Source organism: Anabrus simplex, chromosome 1 (genome assembly GCF_040414725.1).
Source record: "Anabrus simplex isolate iqAnaSimp1 chromosome 1, ASM4041472v1, whole genome shotgun sequence".
Lineage (NCBI taxonomy): Eukaryota > Metazoa > Arthropoda > Insecta > Orthoptera > Tettigoniidae > Anabrus > Anabrus simplex.
In genome coordinates this window covers 369,435,399-369,461,989 of record NC_090265.1, presented here as the reverse complement: position 1 = coordinate 369,461,989, position 26,591 = coordinate 369,435,399, and the positions used below count along the sequence as shown (strand labels likewise).

The window sequence follows — 26,591 nt, the reverse complement described above, 5'->3', positions numbered from 1 at the left end:
AGTATACATTAAAGTCATAAATAATACTACCGTAATTAATACTAGAAGACACAATTAAAACACAATCAAAAGACAGCTGAAATAAAATTCCAACACACTAGGACATATATACAACAGCGATAATAATAATAATAATAATAATAATAATAATAATAATAATAATAATAATAATAATAATAATAATAATAATATTGTAGTAGCACGATCACTGAAAGGTCAGAAAATCACAGGTCATTCGCATCCTGTTGTACCTCTTAACGCTTTTTTAAATGACACTGTAGTTGTTATTCCTCTGACGTCGTCCGGTAAACGATTCCATTCTCGTGCGGCAGGAGTTGCGGCCAGCGATTTAAGGTCGCATGCCCTTCCTAACGCCACGAGATTTTCAACTGAGAATCCCACCCCAGCAACACCAGGAATCAAACCACGGTAGCCGGGATGACAGGCAATCAGCTAAACCGCTACATCACCCTGTTCCCCAATAATAACAATAGTCTAATGCAGTGTATATATACGGTATCGTCGCAGGGAAAAGGAAACGTCATAACTCCTCCGGAGTAAAGTAGTCCAAAAGTGAGCGGTCAGCAATGGCCGGAGAACTGTTATTGGCATTTTCATTGCTTAATGATAGCTCAATTATTCGACCATTGGAGTATTCTGATCCCTTCTCTGGCAAGGAGGCAAGTCTTCACAAGACAGATGGACAAACGTGGTTTTTTCGTGAGTGGAATTACGAGGTTTTCATTGCCTAGCAACTGTATATATACGAGTGTTTATTATTATTTTTATTGTACTATTGTAATATTGTAATATTGTACTATGTACACTGCTACTGAAAAAAGGAAGCGAGCGAGTTGATTTCGAAACAAAAAGTTTAAAAAGGGCAATGCAGCATAAGAAAGCCTCTTTACAACCTGTGACACTAAAGTTCGGTGAAAGAAGTCAGAAAGGTCGATCCGGCAACACTGGCGACACGTAACGCTGCACCTGCGTAGCAGCAGGTTTTGACCACCTGCTCCCAGCGTTGTTCAGTTGAGCATCGTGTGTGTGCCATGTAAGACCTGTTTGACACAGTGTGTGTTTAGTGCGTTGGTTCTGAACTGCGAACAGGAACATGAACGACCAAAATATATATGTACAGTTTCGTTTTAAGCTTGGCAAGACACCGAAAGAAACGCATGCGATGCTGGTACGTGTTTATGAAGATCAAGCACTGTCCTTAAAGTGTGTGTACGAGTGGTTAACCAGTTTTCAAGGAGGCCGGGAAAGTGTTTCTGACAACCCCCGTAGCGGAAGACCGGCGACCGTCGTCAATGGGAGGTGAGGACATTAATCACGAACGATCGGCGATTAACTGTGCGCATAATAGCAGATGAACTGCAGATTATCCATGAATCCGTGGTTTTTTGTCCATGACAACGCTCGCCCACACACAGCCAATATCGTCAAACAGTTCATGGCAAAACAGGGGGTGGTGCAACTTGAACATCCCCCATACTCTCCAGAACTCAATCCTCCAGACTTCTTCCTATTCCCACGACTCAAACTCGCTTTGAAAGGAAAGAGATATGACGATATTCCTGACATCCAACAAAACGTGAAGGGGCTTTTGAACACCATCCCAAAGGAAGCCTTCTTGTAAAGTTTCCAGGACATGTATCGCCGATCTCAGCAGTGCATAGTTATGAGAGGGGACTATTTCGAAGGACAGTAAGGTCACTGTCGTGCATTGTTCATCTATGTTGATAGTACAGGACTATTCACCGAACTTTATTGTCACAGGTTGTATATACCTAGTCAGTGGGAGGTGTAAAATGACATATATTTTAGAATTAATACTTCGGAAAGGGAACTCTGAGTAATGGTATACAAAAATATTAAATCGAAGCAAGATTTTATTTAAACTGAACAGGCTCAGCTCATTTCTGAATTGCTCACTTAAAACAGTTAGAAGCTACGATATATTTGCGTACCCCTAGTGGTACGCGAACCACACTTTGAATACCACTGGTCTAATTCATACACGTACAGACATACCACTCTACCAAAGAGTTGCTTACATAAAGCAAAAACTGAAACTATTAAAGTTTCAAAACTTAGATAAAAAAAAGTCACTCTTTGATGTACCAGAACGTTTCCTTCTACAACTGAAAATGAAAACCTACAACCTGTTTTCCAGTCATTGACCGGGTCAGGGATGTAATGAATGAACCATATATAGGCTGTTAGTACGATGGGGTCGCCACTCCCAAGGTGATTTATTAATTAATGATAGATGCTATGAAATGAGAATGGAGAGTGTTGCTGGAATGAAAGATGACGGGGAAAACCGGAGTACCCGGAGAAAAACCTGTCCCGCCTCCGCTTTGTCCAGCACAAATCTCACATGGAGTGACCGGGATTTGAACCACGGTATCCAGCGGTGAGAGGCCGACGCGCTGCCGTCTGAGCCACGGAGGCTCCCCTTCTACAACTATTCATAATAAATATGCTCAAAATCCCTGATGACGCATGCAGAGCTGAACATATCTCGGAGTGTCTGCATGGACAAGTCGTAAAATTTCGGGTGTCACTGCAGCACAAGCCTCACGAATTAACTGCTGTAATTGTTCAGCACGTTTCTGGCTCTGTTTCGTACACTTTCGATACGATATAACCGCACTGAAAAATCCAGATGGATTATTTCAGGCGATCGTGGGACCACTGCCATATTCCACAACACCCTATCTACCGTTCAGGATATCGTGCATTCTAACGGATCTGTTAGCGAGGTGGTGCACCATCATGCTGGAACCAATGTTGCAGTACCGGTACTCGCTGCAGCAGTGAAATATCTCCCAGAAGGATTCCTAGAGACAAGTCGTTCTCTAGAAATTACAGATAATGCCTGCCTGTGAACCTAACGGCTATAAAAGAGGCCCAGTGATATAGTATCCCTCACAATAACCCGTCACTGGAGTTGCACATTCTGTGCTCGAACCCAGTGGGGAATTGTTGGAGTCCAATAACAGGGATTATGAGTGTTGAACGGTGGAATTTTATGAAAAGTTCATTCAGTGCTCTACAGGATATTCCTGGTAAAATGTGGATATTACTATAATATAGCGGCCAGTCTTCGGCGATCAAAATCGTCTCCTTAAAGTTGCTGATGCAGAAGCGCCTTATACGGGTGCCATTATCTCTCCTTCAGGATTGTATTGATGTTCGGGAGCCCCTCTAGTTCACCTGCAGCTCTTCTTTGTCCTCAATAACATTAAACACGTGCAAATTGTTATACTGGTGGTTTGTAAAAGAATTTACTAAAAATAGCTTTGGCAAATCCGTCTGTCCGTTCTACTGGACCTAACTGCTTCATTTGTGTTTAAATTCTCTCTGGAATTACCTGCCGGTGAATCATGAAACATTGATAGGTTTTTAAGTTCAGCCGAATTTGAGTAATCATTAAATCAAATCATTAAATTGTGACTCCAATAATTGCAGGCAATGCATTATGTACAGTACTTAGCTGGTTGCTAAGCGACTAACACTTTCATTAATATTCTGATGTATATCCTTAGTAATGTCATTGGATGCAGCCATGATTGATTACTACCTGTCAAGCCAGATAGTACACACTTCCTCTGATCACGGACGAATATTATTCTGTGCTATATACTCTCTGACTCTCTGACCTTCTCCTGCTTCTGAATGTACTCAACAGGTGGCAGAACGTTCCTAATAACTTACATGATGCTAATAGAAAACATCGGCATACGCACAGAAGGGAAGGTCGACTAGCCTTCTGTACGACCATTACTAGTGATAAAGCGCAGGGACCTCTTGAAAAATTGGGTGTTTACTTACGCGAACCAGTATTCAGTTCCGGCCAATCGTATGTTGCACTATCTCGGGCAAGATCGTTTGAAAATGTTAAGATCCAGATAAGCGCGAACGCTCGAAGCACAGTGAATACTGTATGGGAAAAAGTGTTATAAACTACATTACGGATGAATCAGTTATTATGTACCGGTATTAAATGTTTATAAAGTCCGACTCGTTGGCTGAACGGTCAGCGTACTGGCCTTCGGTTCAGAGGGTTCCGGGTTCGATTCCCGGCCGGGTTGGGGATTTTAACCTTAACTGGTTAATTCCAATGGCACGGGGGCTGGGTGTATGTGTTGTCTTCATCATCATTTCATCCTCATCACGACGCGCAGGTCGCCTACGGGAGTCAAATAGAAAGACCTGCACCTGGCGAGCCGAACCCCTCTTGGGATATCCCGGCACTAAAAGCCATACGACATTTCATTTTCATGTTTATAAAACTACTGAAAAGGGCAGGTAAAACAATATGACTGCGACAGACATATCAAGACGAGTTATCTGATGTATTATTAACGAATGTTGCGGAGCAGCACGGGTCCACTAGCTATTATTATTATTATTATTATTATTATTATTATTATTAATTTTGTTATCTCAGGAAGGTAAATTTCAACTTACCGTGTGAAGGATTACGTTCAAAGTATTGTAGTACATTCTGCACAAGGCCAGCATTGTCGCAGACGGGTCTATTCCTGCTGGCATGTGCTTTGAAAGACCTATTAGCTCTTAACTGAAGTTCTGTTTGGCGAGATACGTGCGTAGTAGGCAGGTTCTATTTGGAAACTCCTGGGCGTACCGTCTGCGACCTCCGGCTATGTTCCGACCAGATTTCCATAGATTAAAATTATGCCTGTGTATTCGTCGTTGCTGAACACATCAGACATTGTCGATATGTTCACTGCAACTGTTGTGCTTCTGTACCCAATACCGGTCTACTGAGCCTCCGAAAACGAGGCTTACTAATGCAAGGGGACGCATTAGACGGGTAGCGCTGAGGAACATGCAGCGTGAGGCCGTCCGATTTGTTCCCTCTTCCTATTCTGACGTAACCCGCCTACAGGCAGTAGTACCCCTGTGAAACTTCGTTGTTAGATATCCCATTTATCATTAGTGCACATGCGAGACTTATGAGTAGAAAGTACGGCGCTGGTCAGCCACTGCGCTGTTGTTCTTTGGTTACCAGTCTAACTCCAGGAAACTAACATCGTGCAGGAAGAAGCTAAACATGATTAAGTTCCTCAACGATGCTGGAGGACCAACCGTGTGGTGATGCTAAGTGTTTAACAACCTATTGTCCTTTCCGATTAGACAAGGGTAGTGCGACATTTGGATCAGCTTGAACATCTAAGCTGAGACCTTTGAATTGTATAGGCCTACATCATTCTGGAATTAGGCTGGCAACCAGAGAGTTGTGGACTAGTTTGGTTAATTAAGCAACTCGCAGAGTTGGGAGTTCCATCCCTAGAATATAGTTTCTATGGTACGTTGATAGGGTTCATAAAGCAGCGCATCATCTCAGCTGCCCGAGAACCAAACACCTCTGCCAGGCGTATTTGCTGTAAGCTACTGGGGGTAGAAATGACTGGCTAACCGAGGTTCCAACAAATTGACGGAAATGAAGAGGACAGCTACACTGTGCCAGTCTCTTTCTGGTCTTCAAGAATGAGAAAAGATCGTAAGAGGATGCTCACACTCGTATCTCCTATGAAGGTACCCTCCCCAGTCTGGACCTGTGTGACCTAGTTCACCGTGACTTTCTTCCTCACTAAGTGAGATCGCTCTGAGTTTAGACGAAACATTAACCTGTCAGGAACACCAGATCTCATATTAGACGAAGACACGTTGCAGATTTCCTGACTTCGTCATTCGCTTTACGGGTAAGAGTGGACTTGTTAGAAGAATACATTTTAAAGTGAACTGTAATTCAGAAAACACATGCTCACACTTCGTGCGCATTTTTCAATTCCACAGTTATTAAATGAAATATATAAGGGACAGTCAAATAAAACGGGTCAACTACCGAAAAGTATAGTAGAACACGTCTTACGTCGAAAGTAATCACCTGGACTGGAAGACATTTATCCCACTGGGTGAACCACATCTGTGACCAGTCACGCACTTCGCCATCCGATGTAAAGCGATGTCCACGAATGTCTTTCTTCAGCTCGAGTGTGAGGCCACAATCAACACACCGCTATGAAGACACTTGTTGAAACAAAGGTGCGCCATAACGCCGGTCATGTTATCGAACGGCACTGCCCTTCTGCATGGCAACACTTGCCCCCACCCCAACTCTGTGAGGAACACGATTCAGAGATCTGGGTGGGAAACTCTTCAACCACAACTCTACAGCACAGTTCTCCCCTTGTGATTTTCGTATCTTAGAGGAGCCGAAGGAACACATTCGGACGACGACGTGTTTGACTGGATACAGATGTGGTTCCGTCGACAGCCCACCAGATGTTTCAAGAATGGAACTGACCGTCTCAAAACCAGTGGGAAGCATGTCTTCCACTTCTGGTGATAACTTTCAATGTAAGAAATGTTCTACTGTACGTTTTGGTAGGTGACTTGTTTTCATTAGACTTTTTTAAATAATTAGCTTTACGTCGTAACGACACGGATAGGTAGGTCTTATGGCGACGATGGGATAGTAAAGGGATAGGAGTGAGAAGGAAGCGGCCGTGTCCTTAATTATGGACAGCCTGGTGTGAAAATGGGAATCCACGGAAAACCTTCTCAGGACTGCCGACAGTGGGATTCGAAGCAACTATCTCCCGAATGCAAGCTCATGGACAACTTGCTCGGTTTTCATTTGACTGCCCCTTATATAAATAATAAATGTATTTTGAACATTCAAAATATTACGTTTATTTAATTTATTTTGAATGCCTTTCCTAGGTTAAAAATATTAATGGCATTTACATTTATCATTAATTTTGTTCTTAATTTTAATTAATGCATCAAGAGAGGCTGATAATCCCATTCTTTAGGCCCTTACAACAACAATAAGGTCATCAATGTTCCAGATCCCAAGAACGTGGGTTCAAATCCCGCAGAGGGAGTCGGATTTTTGAAGGGTTGAGAAAAGTTGATTCGACACTGAATGGCGTTTGATGTCGACATATAAAAAAATGTCGTATGGCACATTTGGTGTTTACGCGAAAAAATGAATTAAGAATCAGCCATAGACCACACAGGAGAAATCCAGTTTACTCTGCCACCTGGTGGAGTAAAACGGAATGTCGAAATTGACGCGCAGGGAGCCGAAATCTTGTCAAAATAAAATGCATGCACACGGTAGGTGGGGCCACATGATTATTAGTACCATCATCAACACCATATACTAGTCTTGTCAACAGGCCCATGGTCCTTAGTTTTTATAATCTGGAATCGAACCACTTCCTTTTCGGGGAATTACTTTGAGCACTGTGCGCCTGCAATCCTCCTATTGTGGCTAAGGTACCTGTAATAATTATGCTATACAATGAATGTCCCTTTTAATGTAATTAATTTTAAGATTAGCCAGATTGTTCGAATTACGCCCTGAAAGGGTGCTACTTTCTGTTGAATTTAAGTATTTTTAAGCGCCATTCAACTGTGTCGAGGATTCGATTTCGCATTCATAGCATACGAATAGAGCACCTAATCTTCTAGTCCCTAAGCCAACACCACCACCACCATGAAAGCATTTCTTTAGTTTTGTACTTTGAAGGAAAGCGGAAGGTCAGCATTCAGCTAGCGCATTAGATGGGGGTAACGAGAGAAGGGGTGTTAACTGTGTAACCGCTTATTCCGGCGCTCGATTACAGCCTTCTAATTTAGTTAACAACTTGAAAGTGGACACTTTCTCCATCTCCAGATAATCTGTGTTCTCCGTTATTACTAAGTGTCAGTACTCGTACCTAATATGATTATGAAAGTCATAAAGTTATGGTCTAGAACAGCGCTTCTGTGCTCGCGAATACTTTTCAAAAATATCTAAACTGAGCGAACCACTACTAATGACTGAGACCACGCAAAAGGGTTATGGTTAATTTTACTAAATAAGTTATACTCAGAATTTCAATTTAAAAAAGGAAGATCATGTATATATATATAGCATATTTAGCTTGGAGCAGATATTAGAGAAGATACAGTTGATAACCTTTAATGTCTTTGGTGATTACAAAGAAGTTTCCACTGGAATATACAGGAGAAATTGTGGAATATAATGGAGAAGTATGGATATAGGAGTAATTAAAGGCACGTACAGTACAAGAATACGAATTTATTTCTTTTAGAAAATGAATGCAATCCTACAGCCTGTTTTCCAGTCAGTGACCGGGTCAGGGATGGAATGAATGAAGCCCCAATCTTGCGGCGAGGATGGGAATTGTGCCGGCTGTCGAAGCCTGTCGCACTCCTCTGGGGCAATGATTAATGACTGTTAGATGAAATGAAATGATATTGGAGAGTGTTGCTAGAATGAAATATGATAAGGAAAACCGAAGTACCCGAAGAAAAACCTGTCCCGCCTCCACTTTGTCCAGCACAAATCTCACATGGAGTGACCGGGATTTGAACCACGGAACCCAGCGGAGAGAGGCGGACGTGCTGCCACCTGAGCCACGGAGGATCCTATTACTTTTAGATCAGAGATAAAAATTAACTGAAGAGATAACTATCAGTGAAGGAGTTCGCCAAGGATGTAGCCTCTCTCCAACACTTTTTAATGTATACTAGACGAAGTGCTGTATTTTAAAAAATGGAAGAAAGTTGTATATACTGTAATATAAATATATGCTAATATCTACATAATTATAGGCTAATAATTTTTATTGGCGATCAGTTTATATTACAATATTACAATATAACTACTCCAAAGATCAATGCATACATTACACACCATGTGTAAAAACCACAATATGCAGCTCTCCAAAACGAAGGATTGAGTCATGCCATGGCAAGATAAATATCCTCTTAGAATGAAGAGAGTAATTTACAGTCAGACAGTAGAACAAGACTATATCATTAGCTACTTTGCTTAAGAATGACCTCTTATGAAGTAGAAGTTGAAGAAGAAATTTCACCGATATCAATATACTGTATAAATGTGGAACAAGTACAGTAAACACGCACTAAAAGATTAGGTAGTAGAAAAAACTCAGCCTAAATTTTATAAAATCATAGCTGCATCGCCCGGTCTAGAAAGAGAAGAACAACGGCCGAGAGGAGTCGTGCCGACCACACGATACCTCTTAATCTGCAGACGGCCGCTTGGGGCTGCTGCGCCATGGGTTTTGATTTGGTTTGGTTTATAGCTGCACCAGTTTTCATGTATGGAAGTGAAACGTGGATGATTATAACAAGTTACAGAAATACAATACAATAATCTGAAATACAGTGTCGAGAAATATCATAAAAGACTACGTCAGCATCCTAAATCATTATCTTTATTGTACAGCACACAGGTCATGGTATTTTCGAATTCTGATTTGTACTATTCACAATCTTGTTGTGGGTCATTTTATTCTATAGAGTAGTATGAAACTTTTCCTTTCATTTAGAATTCAGATTCCTCGTGGTCACTCACAATTTATGAACTGATGTCATCTTGACATTTTTTAATATAAAATAGGAACTGGAGAGACCATGTTCTAAGGATTGAGGATAATAGAGTACTAAAGCTTACCTCAAACACTATCCTGTTCGAAGAGGAGACATTGGTCAATCCATAACAAGATGGTTTGATGTCTAAGGTCGGAACAGGCTTAATAATTAATCTATATATATAATTATATAAATTATATAATAAAATTATAATGTATTTATATTTCTGTAAATTACTACATTTACAAGGTACTTAGGAATACGCTAGCATAAATAATTCAAGGATGTTTAAAGCACTGAAATCATATCTCCGAGTTACCTCAAACAAGTGCAATCAAAGTGATATAAGCAGAACAGTATCTCAATCTCGTATTTTACTTGCTTTAATATTACTACAGAGTCTTATTTGAATTGTTTTCTTCAACATAAACTAGTCTCGAAACTACTGATTTGACGTTACCGAAATAATTTTTGTGGTCTATAATCTGAAGCGGATTTATATTACTGCGCAGCTTCGAATGTTTAAACGCCTTTAAAATAATTAAAATTTGTGTTACAGTTACGCTCCTCATGACCACCTGACTACAGTTCTGGGCTGAATATGCAGTAATAATAATAATAATAATAATAATAATAATAATAATAATAATAATAATAATAATAATAATAATAATAATGCAGAAATAATAAATCTAAAGATCCACCGTTAAGGAAATATCTTGGCAAACCACATGGTTTGAACATGTGCTCTTGGTTGCCTTAACAGCAGGCCAAGATAGTATAGTAGCTAGGATTACAATGGTAATATCACCGTTATGCCCTTTGAGGTATCACACTATCTTATCCTCTTGTCCGTTACTAAGTCAATTCATTCATTCATTCATTCATTCATTCATTCAGAATGGAATGTACTCTTTTTAACGGTCGGGTTCCGTAGCGGTAAACTGAAAGCATGCATTCGTTTCAATCAATCAATCAATCAATCAATCAATCAATCAATCAATCAATCAATCAATCAATCAATCAATCAATCAATCAATCAATCAATCAATCAATCAATCAATCAATCAATCAATCAATCAATCAATCAATCAATCAATCAATCAATCAATCAATCAATCAATCAATCAATCAATCAATCAATCAATCAATCAATCAATCAATCAATCAATCAATCAATCAATCAATCAATCAATCAATCAATCAATCAATCAATCAATCAATCAATCAATCAATCAATCAATCAATCAATCAATCAATCAATCAATCAATCAATCAATCAATCAATCAATCAATCAATCAATCAATCAATCAATCAATCAATCAATCAATCAATCAATCAATCAATCAATCAATCAATCAATCAATGTTCTCTCCCCAGTTGGTGGCTATTCGGTTAAGACTGGTTGAGAAGAGTGTTTATTCATTCATACACGAACATAATTCAATCACGAAATCATTCTTTTACCAATTCATGTAGTTATTAATTCACCAATTCATGTAGTCATTCATTAATTCATTCATTCAATCATTCAATTCATTCAAAATGTATGTTGTAATTTTAGGATAACTCTATAAAGACTGATGACACAAAAGCAAGCACCAGTACAACTTAGGGAGGTTAAGATACATGTTTGTCCTATACTATATAACACTGTTAACGTCTACTAATAAATAAATAAATAAATAAATAAATAAATAAATAAATAAATAAATAAATAAATAAATAAAAGTTAAAAAGTACATTTTAGAAACTGGGTTGAAATCTTATAATAATAAAATGAAGTATTTGTGTTTTGGTGTGAGCGTGATACCCAGCAAAATCTACAGCACGCAGAGATCTGAAATTTTGAATATATTGTAGGTAGATGGAAGGGGGTTCGAATGCACCTCGAAGCAGGATTTTTCATTTTCGCTTTCTTTGGTGAGTTATGAACGAAAAACCATCAGAAACCGTGTGTTGGGAAATGACAATCCAACATGCTGTCACCAAGATTGAATGCATAGGTTCACTGTCGCTAGGCAACGTAAGTAAGATAGATAATACAAGTCAAGGAGCCATTTTAAGTCCATGGTGTAGGAAGCCATTTTCTGTCCCAAACACAAGGAGCCATATTCAGTCAGTGAGTGATATCCGGAAATGCTTGTCTGTATGTGTGCGCTGCGCGGCCCAATCCACGGAATGGAGGGATCTATAGATGTGTTTTCACAACGACGTGAAAAATATAGGCAAACAAACGCTTATTTTCTGTAAATCTACCGTAGACGGGATCTGGAGAAATTGCTTTGTTCTGGAATGTGGTCGTTGAAAAAGCGTAAAAAGTGAAAATTCATAAATAACGCTATGAAAATAAATAAATAAATAAATAAATAAATAAATAAATAAATAAATAAATAAATAAATAAATAAATAAATAAATAAAGCGATTCGTGATGCACCACATTCAAAGGACCGTTAAGGGATTACAATAGAAGAGAAAGACTTGGATATAAGCAGTGCAAAACAGATCAAATAATAATAATAATAATAATAATAATAATAATAATAATAATAATAATAATAATAATAATAATAATAATAATAATAAATACAAGTAATTCAATAATACCGTTGAGACGAGCAGTTTATGACTGAGTAACCGGCGTAACGGTCTTCAGCTGTGTGTCGAGCTGATTAGCCCAAACAGTAAAAGTGATATTTCAGTGAGCTCAGGTACGAAGACTCAAGGTGGTAGATTTACTGGCACCTAAAACAACTGCTGCGGGACAAAATTACGCCACCTCGGCGTCTCCGAAAACTTGAAAAGTAATTATTGGGACAAAAAAATCAATAACAGTATTATTTAGTTCGTGGAGTTCTGTTTCAGATCTTCAAATTACACACACAGCACAGTACACTGCCAACCACTGCAGAAACACGTAATTATTCAATACATCCTTCTACACAGGGTTGGTGTCATGAAGGGCATTCGGTCGTAAAACCGGCCCAAGTCCACTCCCTAAGTCTCACAAAGCTAACAACGTTGGCGTCGGCTCAGAGTAAGAAAAGGGAATATATACTGTGTTTAGGGAACTGTGAAAATGAAAAGTTTGGCTAGGTCTCGCAAGCTACCTCTTCTGAGCACTCTCCGTATTGTTTCGGGATGCACTTTCTTTTCGGTGTCTGCGGCAATCTCTGTAACGAGTTTTGCAGCACTTAAATAGGGTTCCTTTTTTGTCTTTCTGGTGATATAACTCTCTTCTCTCACAGAAAAAGTTCTTGGACGTCCCGTATGCGATAGATGTTCAATTCTATCTTCCTCCCGGAATCTTGCGATAATATCAGAGACTGTAATTTTCTTCATTTGAAACATTTCAGCAATTTGACGACAACTTTTACCTTTGGCGTGGTGGAAAAATTACTAGCTGCCGCTGTTCGATTGTACTCTCTCTTCCTATGGGGTCATTTTCTCTTAAGTTGTGCACAGTACTCGAATTCACTGAATGTTTACGTTCATACTGTTTGTGGCTCTTCTACACACGACCTCTGCATGGCAACTGACTTGTGTCCGAATAATTTTGTTGAAGCACGTTAACTGAGTTCTGAGTTTCCAGGGTCACTGGTTCTCTCCTGTTTATAAACATTTCAGCGCCGTGTTGAATCTGTCATAATGAGTTCTGTCAGAAACTAGTTTGCGTGTACAATATTTTCTCCGAACCATGGGGCCAGTGTGTAGCAAAGGATATAATTAACGTATCCGAATAATTATGTGAGTCACTGTAGGTGTACTAATCACAGGGACTCGTACTATCCCGTGGTGTTCCTCACATAGTGGGTACAAATCACAGGCAACGCAGACCAACGGTGTCGCTCATATAGTGGTACTAATCACAGGCAACGCAGACCAACGGTGTCGCTCATATAGTGGTACTAATCACAGGCAACGCAGACCAACGGTGTCGCTCATATAGTGGTACTAATCACAGATAACGCCCAGACCAGTGGTGTTTCTCACATAATGGTACAAATCATAGGCAACGTAAGCCCGTGATGTTCCACATATAGTGGTACTAATCACAGGTGCAACACGATCACAAGAATTCCGGGTGGAAAAGGAAACATGTAACGTTTGGGCGAAGATTTTGGCCAACCCTGAGGATGAAGGAGAAGTAACCAAGACAACGCCACATGTGTTCGTCTTCCAGGAGGTGTGGCTTGTGACGTTGCGCACTCAGAGACCACTCCCAGCTCCATTTTTCGAGAACTGATTAAGATGTTTCTACGGTTAAACATTCTAGCTATACTAGCGTTTCCTAATCAAGTAAAACAACTAATTAACTGTAATTTAATTGCGATGAAGTGTGCACGATGTAATCCCACCCCAATATATGGCATTTCATTGTTTGATCAGCGCTGACAATAACTTCATAGGAACGGTTTTCCAAACGCCCTTGCGTTTCTTATAATTACTTAATGTCAGGTAATTTTTACTTTGGTTTTTGAGGATAACAATTATTATTATTAGTACTAGTAGTAGTATTTAACAGGGCCTATATTGACAAATGAAATGGCGTATGGCTTTTAGTGCCGGGAGATCCTAGGGCGGGTTCGGCTCGCCAGGTGCAGGTCTTTTGATTTGACACCCGTGGGCGACCTGCGCGTCGTGATGAGGATGAAATGATTATGAAGACAACACATACACCCAAGCCCCCGTGTCAGGGAGATTAACCAATGATGGTTAAAATTCCAGACCCTGCCGGGAATTGAACCCGGGACCCCTGTGACCAGAGGCCAGCACGCTAACAATTTAGCCATGGAGCCGGACGCTTATATTGACGAAAATAAGGGTCATTTTTTTCTTACATTGGTTGAGCGCGATGCCATTTGATAATTAAGCCATAGTCGAGACCGCTAACATTTCAGCCAGACCTCGCACACAAGAATTGATGATGATGATGATGCTTGTTGTTTTAAAGGGGCCTAACATCGAAGTCATCGGCCATCACAAGAATTACAAAGACACTGGAGAATTCGACCTTCAATGAGTAGACATACACATTGCGTCTGTTGCCTTGAAGGAGGTGTGTGGTTCCTCCCGTCATTCCCCTCTCCCTTCATTGTCGAGCCAGTGGGACGTGTGGGCACGCGGGGAAGCAAGTACCTTCCCCTCCTTCATGCTAGATATCCTTATATTCCGTTTTCTCCACATCCCCTCACTCTTCAGATGTGTGCATGTACGCGTATGATTTATGTGACCAATGAGAGAGAGCGTGTAAGCAGGTACTGGGTGGTTCTGAGGGCTGTACTGGTTTCTTGCCTGAAATTAATATTTCTTGCCAAGAGATACTAAAGATTTCGATTGTACTGCAAACCCAAAGTGGACCACTCTCTGTTGCTACTAATCACACGCCTATTGTGTACCTAACATAGTGGTGCTACTCGCAAGTAAAGTTGACCCATGGCTTTCCCCGCGCGATGGTACTAATCACAAGTAGTTTCATGGTTCTAATTCAATCATCCCTTGGTCGCCCCTTTTCGTCGCCTCTTACGACAGGCAGGGGGTACCGTAGGTGTATTCTTCGTGTGCGTCCCCCACCCACAGGGGGTAGAAAGAGAAAAAAGAAGGAAAAGGAGGGATCCGTCACTTCGAAAAATACCGGGCTGAGTGGCTCAGACGGTTAAGGCGCTGGCCTTCTGACCCCAACTTGGCAGGTTCGATCCTGGCTCAGTCCGGTGGTATTTGAAGGTGCTCAAATACGTCAGCCTCGTGTCGGTAGATTTACTGGCACGTAAAATAACTCATGCGGGACTAAATTCCGGCACCTCGGTGTCTCCGAAAACCGTAAAAGAGTAGTTAGTGGGACGTAAAACAAATAACATTATTATTATTATTGTTATTATTATTACTTCGAAAAATGAAGCAACGGATGAAGAATGGCTAGGGCCACGAAGGGCGTGAAAATTAAAGACTCCCTAGGCCTCGAGTGCTCTAATACTGTCGGGATCGGAAGAGAACAAGAGTTGGCCAAGGGCGGTCGGGCAGGATAGATGAAAATGAGGAGCCTGGCACAAGTAAGTGGAAGCAATGCCAGGACACAGCTAAGGGCCCCATGGTCCCCAACCCACTCACCCAATTTGGGAGCCCCTGGGGCCCTTTTAGTCGCCTGTTACAACAGGCAGGAGATACCGTGGGTGTATTCTTCATCTGCGTCCCCCACCCACAGGGGGTAGTCCCCAGCCGGAAGGCTCCACCTAGACAGCCTAGGCTTTAGTGAAGAGACATATTAAGAAAATGAGGAGACGGTTAGTTTCCTTCTGCTTTACTCATTTGGCCAGAAGATGCTGTACCTTGTAAGTCTGCTAAGCCCACTGAAATGTACACACCAAAGGAACCTATAAGATACATTTTCAAACCATTCACACAGTGACTGTCTGCAGAAGGAATGGCATTACTGGCATCATTTGTATCTGAGGCACGGGAACGGCAATCGATAAAAGTAACAAACCTATTCTAGCTCGTATAGAAGACGAAGTGTACTGTCTTACAAGAAATGAACTTGGGGCCAGTGGATTTATTAAAATACAAATAGAATTATCCTCAGGTACTAAGAAATTCAAGTGTATTAGTTTAAATGATTTTCATGTCAATTCATACCCTAATAGCTTACAGACGTTATCTCATGTACTTTATGTATAGGCAAAATATGTATTTTATAGACAGTATGGAAAGAATATAGATTTCAATGAAGTGTGTTCCACTGTAGTCGAGTGGGTTATGGGCAGAAGACAACCTAAGCACCTGCGTCCTCGAATTTAATTCCTTGATCCAGATGGGTGAGAAGTTGGATGGTGGCAAAGACTTTTCAGTTTGATTGAGATGACAGTAACGCACGCCCTCTGTAATCCCCGTGTTGTTACTGTGTAGACCTTCCAGTAAGGAAATATAAAGGGATAGTTTGCTTGAAGGAAACTGAGTCGTGCGGTGCATTGGTTGGGGAGAGGGAGATCGTAGAAGCACTGAGTGGCATTTTGTTCACTTGCGACTGTAACCATTGCTGAGCAACAGGACTCTAAGTTCGCATCCTGACATACGCAGCGGCTATTCTGATTATGACCTTTCTCCAGCTGTTGGACACTCATTTAAAAAAACGAGCTGAGATTATATGCTTCTTCAAATTCCACGGTATCTGTTCCAATCCTAGGCTCAACCGTTGTGCGCACAGAGATTCTCTCTCTACTATACAGCTCACAAAGCCGTAGCATATCAGACTTTCAAAACAAAAAGAACACACATCCAAAAACCGAATAAACAAGGGCAAATACATGACAAGGAAGTTGAACTTTTAAACCAGTCCGAAACTTGTCATTACCTTCTCGATAGGGATTGTAGTTAAAAGCTGTGCTATAAAAAGAACATTTTAGTGAATTGAAACATGCAAAAGGTGCGGTCGGTATTATTATGGCCGGGCTGAGCGGCTCAGACGGCTGAGGCGCTGGCCTTCTGACCCCAACTTGGCAGGTTCGATCCTGGCTCAGTCCGGTGGTATTTGAAGGTGCTCAAATACGTCAGCCTCGTGTCAGTAGATTTACTGGCACGTAAAGAACTCCTGCGGGACTAAATTCCGGCACCTCGGCGTCTCCAAAAATCGTAAAAGTAGTTAATGGGACGTAAAGCCAATGCCATTATTATTAAAAGTTTCCTTACAGTATGTTAAAGAGCCGGCGCAGTTAACGGTTGATGAAGACTTTGAGTTGGTGGCTGAAGGAACCGGTCACTTTCCATCTTCTCCATGCACAAAACAAAATTGCCTTTACATTGGTATTGAAACGGTGGTCTTTGCTTATTTTGAAATGTTGTTGTTTCTCCACACAGAATGTGACAGGGGGCATGGGGTGAAAGTTCCTTTTGGGGATCATTGTAAGTACCTATGCGGTAATATGAAGATAGATCTGCATTGGGGTAATCACATATATTTGATTGTAAATAAAGGGTACAGATCTCTGCAGATGGTTATGAGGGCATTTAGGGGTTGCAGTAAGGATGTAAAGGCGACGGCATATAAGTCTCTGGCAAGACCCTCACCAGGATAACTTGATTCAAGAACTGGAAAAAAATCCAAAGAAAAGCAGCTCGATTTGTTTTGGGTGTTTTCCGACAAAAGAGTAGCGTTAAAAATGTTGCGAAGTTTGGGCTGGGAAGACTTGGGAGAAAGGAGACGAGCTGCTCGACTAAGTGGTCTGTTCAGAGCTGTCAGTGGAGAGATGTCGTGGAATAACATCAGTAATCGAATAAGTTTGAGTGGTGTCTTTGAAAGTAGGGAAGATTACAATATGAAGATAAAGTTGGAATTCAAGACGACAAATTGGGGCAAATATCTTTTTTATAGGAACTTACCAAGTTAGATGTTCAATAAATTTCCAATTTCTTTGCATTCATTTAAGAAAAGGCTAGGAAAACAGATAGGGAATCTGCCATCTGGGCGACTGCCCTGAATGCAAATCAGTAGTGATTATTATTATTATTATTATTATTATTATTATTATTATTATTATTATCATTATCATAATCATCATAACTATTATTAGCCCGCCTGGTGGCCATGCTTGTTAAGATCTTAAGTCTGTATGGTCTGAGACCTTGGTTAGACGATTCGAGTCCGTTGGTCGAAAAAAGTTAATCGTCACAATTTTGACCGGTAGGGTAGGAGAGGGGTGGTATAACATTTCTGATTACTAGATTGCGGACCAAAATCGTGGATTAAATTCCAAACCTCTCCACAGTGTTCATATGGAGTGAGGGCATATGGCGCTGTTGATGGTGATCCGTCCGTCGAATGGAAACATTACGCTTTGACCAGACCCCTTGGTGCTATTCGATGGGAGTAAGCTATGTGCCGTAACAGGGTTTAATCCTATACCTTCCTACTGCCATATACTGTACTACGTCGTTCATTTCATCTTATTATCTCCTCTCATGAGATTGACATCAGGAAGGACATCCTGTCGTAAGAACTCGCATTTTACTTCATACCCGATCGCGTAGAGAAACGGAGCACGGGTTGGACAACAAGTCTTGTTGTTGCGCTCCATTGGTTGAGCTACGAACGAGTGCTAATCCGCACATCGACTGCTATTAATGTGAGAGTGCTCGACATCATGAGAAATGTGTAGGGGGACTGTTCTACCCTTGAAAATCTCAGGTGTGTTTGGGTCTAACTTTAAATGGTCTCTCGTACTAGCCAGCGTCTTTGGAAAGGTGTGACCTTTAAACTGGTAGCCTTTGCCATACTGGGGTGAAACGCTGGTTATTTCACAACTGAAAACGCTTAGAAAGCTTGAATGCTTTCAACTTTTGTTGATATATATATATTTGGTAACAAGAAATTACTCCATACAGTAAGCGATCAAAAGTGCCCTGTAATATGTCGATAAACGCATCAATAAATCAACAATAAAAGGCCAAAGAGCTACTGGTTTAGCTGACGGCCCGCCTGTCAAAGGACAGGAATGAAATAACCTCATCATCATCATCAGCAGCAGCAGCAGCAGCAGCAGCAGCACATTTGTTATCCAGTGGGACGGTATCAAACCCCGGTTTGAAGTCAGTGTATGCAATTGCTAGTGCATGACCAGTCAGACATTTTTATCACTAAAACTTAAAAGAACATTATTTTCTTATGAACAACCAACTTACAGGTATTTTTTGTTCTCGTATACATCCGAGAGGCCCAGAACGTGCGGATGGTCGATCAGCTTCATGATGGCTATCTCGCGCTCCACCTGGAACAGAACATTCACCGTACAGCGACATCTGTAGTACCCTTACCATAAAAAAAGACATACACGATATATCCAATATCCATGAAGACTGTTTCCCGTGGCTTCCAGTTCTCACACAGGGCAAATGATAGGGCTTTATCTTATTTAAAGCAACGGTCGCTACTTGTGTAATCATAGCATTTTCATATTCGAGCGTCATGCACTCCACAGGTGAGTGAAAAACGAAGATAAAAATAAGACGTTACACATTCACCTACGATCATTTTTAAATTTTCAAGCTTGGTTTTAGCAACTTTGTCCTGAAAGTGGCCCCATGGTTATACCGATTTATTAAAGAAGTTGGAATTTACCGAATGCCTGCATATGTACGATTAGTCTGAAAATCGTAATGGTCACCAAGTCAATTTCAATTGTATCCTTTGTCACAAAACACCAATCATATGGGGAATTTGTTAGTAACAAATTAAAACTTAGACTTACCCTGCTGGCGTAATACTCCTTTCATTGTGGACCGCGTCAACTTATTAACATTTACAGGGTCATACGGTTTCACTTTTCGAGATACATTGTAAAGGGGCCTTGTGCTTGACGCGGTCTGTACACAGGAAGAACTTGTGAGTGTGTATTTTATACTCTGTTTAACCCTACTATTATATGCAGTCAGTAACCTGCCCTTAAGTATAAATGCTATGGCTGATGTAGGTAGACTTACTTTCCAGATATTTTGTACACGTAAATTGAATGAGTGCCAGCTTCAGTTGAGGTTCATTTATCACCTCACGCGTTAGGGGATCCTCTCAGCTTTGAGATTACTTTATGCACAGAACATGTTAGGACCATTTTGCAACAGGTTCTTGATAGTTCGAGATTTATTAATGCGATATGCTATAATGATACGAGACACGAGGAAACGCTACTACAATCTACCGATTACTGTTAACAATTATTTACTTGTTATCAACGTCCCATGTGGTACGCTGGCAACAATGAATAAACAATTGAAACAAAATACAAACCAATCCTTATCACAATAAGCGACGAACAATGAAAAGCTGGTGGTCCCCAAATCCTGTAAAATTGTACGATGGGGAAGAAACGAGAAACTATTTCCAAAAGACAAGGATACTTGAATCAGAGAGAGAATACTGCGACACTCCATGTCCTCTTGGCGATACATCAGGTAGCAGGGTGACGCAACCTCATCATATATTTTCATAACTCGTTAAGGAATTATTGCAGCCAGAGAAAGTGTCTAATTCGGAAGCGATAAACCATTAGTAGCTAATTCAGAATTAAGTTACATTCAAACTTTTAGACCTGAATTTTCCTCAGACTTTTGTAGGTGGACTTCTGAGAGGATACAAAATCAGCACTATCGGTCAATTTCTGTCGGAAGTCTGTTACGCCGTCCGGCCTCCTGGTAATACCAGGGAGCCCAAACGGACGCGTTATTAGGATTTTAATCCAGGTGTACATGTAGAGTAATAGGGGGATTATACGGGATGCTTGCTTCGCAAGAAATAAGGAGGGGGGGGGGGGGGCGGCGGTGTACAGGCATCATATAGTTAATTAAAAAAGTTTTAAGTTTTTAAACTTACAAATCACGTGGATGAAACGTCATTTCCCCTGTGGGTGGGGGCGGTAGAATAACACCCACGGTATCCCCTGCCTGTCATAAGAGGAGACTAAAAGGGGCCCCAGGGATCTTAACTTGGACCGTGGTTTGGCGACCACGGGGCTCTCAGCTGCGTCCCGACATTGCTTCCACTTACTTGTGCCAGGCTCCTCACTTTCATCTATACTATCCGACCTCCCTTGGTAAAATTTTGTTCTTTTTCGACCCCGAAGGTATTAGAGCACTCGAAGCCTAGGGAGTATTTCATTTTCACGCCCTTCGTGGCCCTTGTCTTTCTTCGAGCGATACCTTCATTTTTGAAGTGTCGGATCCTTTCCATTTTTTATGTCTGATTAGTGTTATATAGAGGATGGTTGCCTAGTTGTACTTCCCCTTAAAAGAATAATCACCGAGCGAGTTGGCCGTGCGGTTAGGAGCACGCAGCTGTGAGCTTGCATCCGGGAGATAGTGGGTTCAAATCCCACTGTCGGCAGCCCTGAAGATGATTTTCCGTAATTTCCCATTTTAACACCAGGCAAATTCTGGGGATGTACTTTAATTAAGGCAACGGCTTCTTCCTTCCAACTCCTAGACCTTCCCTATCCCATCGTCGCCATAAGACCTATATGTGTCGGTGCGACGTAAAGCCACTAGCAAAAAACAAACAGTAATCACCACCAATCACCATCACTTATAGACGTACACCTCTCAGGGTTCAGTGTACAAGCCTCTGTGAATGAACGATGCACCTCCACAGTCCTCTACTTGAAACTAGCTCCGTGGTGTCGTTTAGTTCCATACTTCTTCATTAAATCATCAAAAACTGAGTCTAACGATCGACACCTTGATCACCATTTGCTTTTCTTATCCTCCATGGCCGAGCCCATTTTCTTCGTAGATAATGGAAGGATATTAAAAAAATCTATTGTCATTGCTGTCCATATTCACGTACAAGACACAATAAAGAATGTTATGGGTCATTTTAGCCATTGAAAATTATCAACCTGTTTCCAGTCATTCGGCCGGGTCAGAAATGGAATGAAGCCCTCATCTAGCGGCGAGGATAGGAACTGTGCCGGCTGCCAAGCCTGTCGCACCCTGGGACAGTGATTAATGACTGACAGATGAAATGAAATTATACTGGAGAGTTTTGCTGGAATGAAAGATGACAGGAAAAACCGGAGTACCCGGAGAAAAACCTGTCCTGTCTCCGTTTTGTCCAGCACAAATCTCACATGGAGTGACCGGGATTTAAACCACGAAACTCAGAGGTGAGAGGCCGGAGCGCTGCCGCCTGAGCCACGGAGGCTCGCCATTTTAGTCATTATCCGTCTTACTAATAAACGGTGTATAACTTTTATACAAGGTTTATACACCGTTTATGTGAAATTCATTACTAATAAACCGTGTATAAGCCTCCTGTATATACATCTGTTATAGTTATTCATTGAATTGCTTATACAGACCAGGACCCTTGTATAAGCGTTGTATAGCAGCGAGTAGCGGAAAAAGAAACGAGTGAGCAGTTTATTTTCGTGGTATTTATTGTCTACAGTAATATAATCGACTTATCCATTTAACATTGAACACACATTGAAAGAATGGACGATAACGTTGATGATCTTCACGATATTTTAAACATAGAAGACATACACCATTCAGAGGTTATGGAGGCTAGACAACTTCGTAAAGTAAAACACTTTAAAGAGACGGAATGACAATGAATAACTATAAAAGAAATAATGGTTGGGCGTATATTTGTGTAATAATGTGTTACTGCTTAATAGACTTTTGATATTGGGAGTTTATTATACATTATCTGCCCCTACAAAGATCTTTCTAAAATTTGAGTACCTATAAAAGGGGACGTATTCCTCGAGATAAAAAATGGCATAAATTGAAAACCATACGTAATATGATTTTCATACTTTGTAGTCGAATACACAAAACTATGATGTATAAATGCCTAACAGAAACTCTTTGATCAAACCTTTCTTTTAATCTACAAAACTGTTTTTCCTTTCTCCTGAAAAGTAAGGATTTTGGAATGTGTACCCTTTTCAACTCGCCAATTCAATTACAATTGCTTACGTTTTCCGTACTACTCCAGTTACGAGCTTTTGATCTTTTCTTAAGCTTTTCAATTTCTTTTTTGGCGTTTATTACACAAGCAAGCTGAAGAAATGTTGATATCAATATAAGTCAATTGCCAGCTGTCTCACGCAATGACAATGAATAACTATAAATGATGGTTGGGCGTATGTTTGTGTAATAATGTATTACTGCTTAATAGACTTTTGAAATTGCGAGTACAAAGATCTTAGATCTTTCTCAAATTTGAGTATAAAAAGGGACATATTCCTTGATATAAAAAATGGTATAACTTGAAAACCGTACGTAATATGATTTCCATACTTTGTAGTTGAATCCGTAGAAATATGATGTATAAATGCCTAATATAAACTTTTTTGATCAAACCTTTCGTTTAGCTACATAATAGGTTTTCCTTTCTCCTGAAAAGTAAGGATTTTGGAATGTGTACACTTTTCAACTCGCCGATTCAATTACAATTGCTTACGTTTTCCGTACTATCCCAGTTAGGAGCTATTGATCTTTTCTTAATCTTTTCCTTTTTTTTTTTTTGGCGTTCATTACACAAGCAAGCTGGAGAAATGTTGATATCAGTATAAGCCAATTTCCAGCTGTCTCACTTAGTGTTGCCACTGCCTTTTCGATATGCCGTGCTACTGTGCGACTTTCCAGAAAGGTTTGCTTGTAGATAACCAGCAGAAGCGATCATAAAGGCGGTGAACGTGCGAAATACGTCAGTGAACTGCAAGAAGAGATTCCTACGCCTTGGAACGAGTGTATACGTGCTGTATAGTAATACAATGCGTATACCTCGTTTATTAGTAAGAACAATGTAAAACGCTTATACAGGGTTTGTTCACTGTATAACTAAACAAGAGTTAAACAACTGTATAAGGTCTTTTTATTAGTAAGACGGTTAGAATATAAATTATGTTGTACAAGTAAAAACTTACCTGTGTAAAACCTGGAAGCTCCTTTTCAAAATCAGTATTACAGTAGGTCGTTTTAGTTAAATCATAGCCGAAATAAATATCTGTTCTAAAACATTAATATTTATTTATAAAATTAAGACTGATATTACCTCACCTAGTGGATGGACAGGCACACTTACAAGCTGTTGTTCACTATTTCTTAACTTTAATTAAATCCTTACTTATGGCATGAACGGACACGTACAAGCCTTTCCAAAAGTTGCAAAACGATATTAATCATTAGAGAACGGTACAAAATGCTGTGTGCATTAATATGGACACCGGGTTCACCAGGTTTGAAAGGATTCACCCCGCTGTGATGGTAAATTGACACATAAAAATAAGTACTATTTACTCAGAATGACATTTTCTTCTGTGTTTTACTTTATTAACTATCCTTTCTTTTTAAGCTAAGTACTGCATTATATTCTTTTCTCAGCATGGTCTGTTCACGACTGGGTCCAAGTTAATTCCTCAGCTATGGCACGAATGTAAGATTGGTTTGAGAGATTAAAATGTGATGAACTCAACCTCACGCGGGCAATTGTGGAACTGCCTGATCCGAAAAGAATACTACACGTCTCCTCTCGAAAAGTTATGGTAGCGGAATCCATTGTTGTGACTGTGAGTTTTTCCTAAGGAAGAAAAAAGAAACATATAATTTTATGTAACTGTTGATATCATAATCGTAACTACAGGAACTTCGGTTTTACGTGGCATCCGTGACTTTTCATTTCAAAACTCCCACACACATTGGTCAGGATTCAAACCACGGTCGTTTTGGGGGTAAGCCAATTACTACGACAGACGTATCACTCCACTCAATTCCATTGGTTAGCGTGCTCGCCTTTGGTCACAGGGGTCCTGGATTCGATTCCCGGCAGGGTCGGGAATTTTAACCATCATTGGTTAATTTCGCTGGCACTGGGGCTGGGTGTTTGTGTCATCTTCATCATCATTTCATCCTAATCATGACGCGCAGGTCGCCTACGGGAGTAAAATCAAAAGATCTGCATATGGCGAGCCGAAGATGTCCTCGGACACTCCCGGCACTAAAAGCAATACGTCATTTCATTTTTTTTTTTTTACCTAAATACTGCTGTCAGCTCTGTTATCAACATAGCATGCCTGAACCTAGATGACGGGTGGGGGTGATGTTTGGGGGCGTTAAATGTGACAACTTCCGTGTCATCGCATACCGGCACGCTATAGAATTCCTACCGGACAAAATTTCGAGAACATCGAGAACTTGGGATCTCTTAAAATCGACAGCAAGTGAAGGGACTTTATAATAAATAACATTATTCTTTGCTTATTTGATTGTGTAGAATACTTGTAATAGGTGCCGAAGAGATGTTAAGTAATACGTACAAAACAAAAATGGCCAGCCGGACATCGGTAGCAACTGAAACCACAAACTTCGGATGGCTGAAACGGATGTGTGTGTGCATGTTCCAGCATAACTCTTAACTAAACTTACTATCTGAAGGAAAATACTGTGGGGGTAAGATACCCACTAGCAGTCCGGCTCCATGGCTAAATGGTTAGCGTGATGGCCTTTAGTCACAGGGGACCCGGGTTCAATTCCCAACAGAGTCGGGAATTTTAACCATCATTGGTTAATTTCGCTGGCACGCGGGCTGGGTGTATGTGTCGCCTTCATCATCATTTCATCCTCATCACGACGCGCACGTTGCCTACGAACGTCAAATCAAAATACCTGCACCTGGCGAGCCGAACATGTCCTCGGACACTCCCGGCACTAAAAGCCATACGCCCTTTTATTTCATTACCCACTAGAAACCCAACGGTTGGGAGTTGGGAAGGAGTCACACGAAAAAAACTAATCGAAAATGACAAATATCAGTGTCCAATTAATAGTTTTTGAGGTTGCTGAGATGAACTGTGCCACTCTGGATGCCGTTTAAGTCCAAGTTCAACCACCATCGGCATGGGGGTCAGAAGGGTTGAGAAAGAAAATGTCCAAATTGACCGAGATTAATGCTTAATCCACAGTTTTCCGGTTCGCTAGGCTAATAATTGGTGATAGTCCTAAAGACAGCTGGAATCGTGTACATCATAACAATAGCGCGACGCGTGAATACACACAATTATCACTTATTGTTATTATTCGTCTGAAATGATCCTCTGTTTTTCAGACAATAAGAGGTTCAGCAAGGACAAACTTATACGAGAAATAAATGAATCAAAAAACTAAAACTTCAGATTAAACAGACAGCAATAACTCTAAAACTACGAAATAGTTCGCAAAATGTCAATCAAAGTCACAATAAATAAATCTATAAAAAATCACTTGACACATAATTAAGAGGTAATACAAATCTTAAAAGTAAGCATTAAGGAAAGTACCCGGGCAGCGTATGGAGAAAATTATTATTATTATTATTATTATTATTATTATTATTATTATTATTATTATTATTATTATTATTATTATTATTTAGTAATGTATATCTCGACGATTCTCTTCCTACGAGTGGTACGCACCAAACAAAATGTTAGCTATTCTCCGGAGGGACGCCGAGGTCAGTGTAACAATAATGTGTCAATAGTGACGTGGGAGAAATACATTAGTGTCAGCGCGCGTGTTCGAGACGGAAAGAGATCGATAAGAAGTGGAAAGGATTTTCGAGGAAAAAGTTGTGATGTGTTACAAGGTTGACTGCGTGTAGGACAA

At 40.5% G+C, this 26,591-nt stretch overlaps 1 protein-coding gene across 1 annotated transcript in view; it reads right to left on the bottom strand.

Moving 5' to 3' along the window:
- The window catches only part of sff (sugar-free frosting), a 940,682-nt gene that overhangs the window by 189,792 nt on the left and 724,299 nt on the right, over positions 1-26,591 (bottom strand). Inside the window, exon 3 of the mRNA XM_068226759.1 lies at positions 19,131-19,216. Coding sequence (XP_068082860.1) covers positions 19,131-19,216 — 86 coding nt within the window. The remainder of the gene's footprint in view (positions 1-19,130; positions 19,217-26,591) is intronic.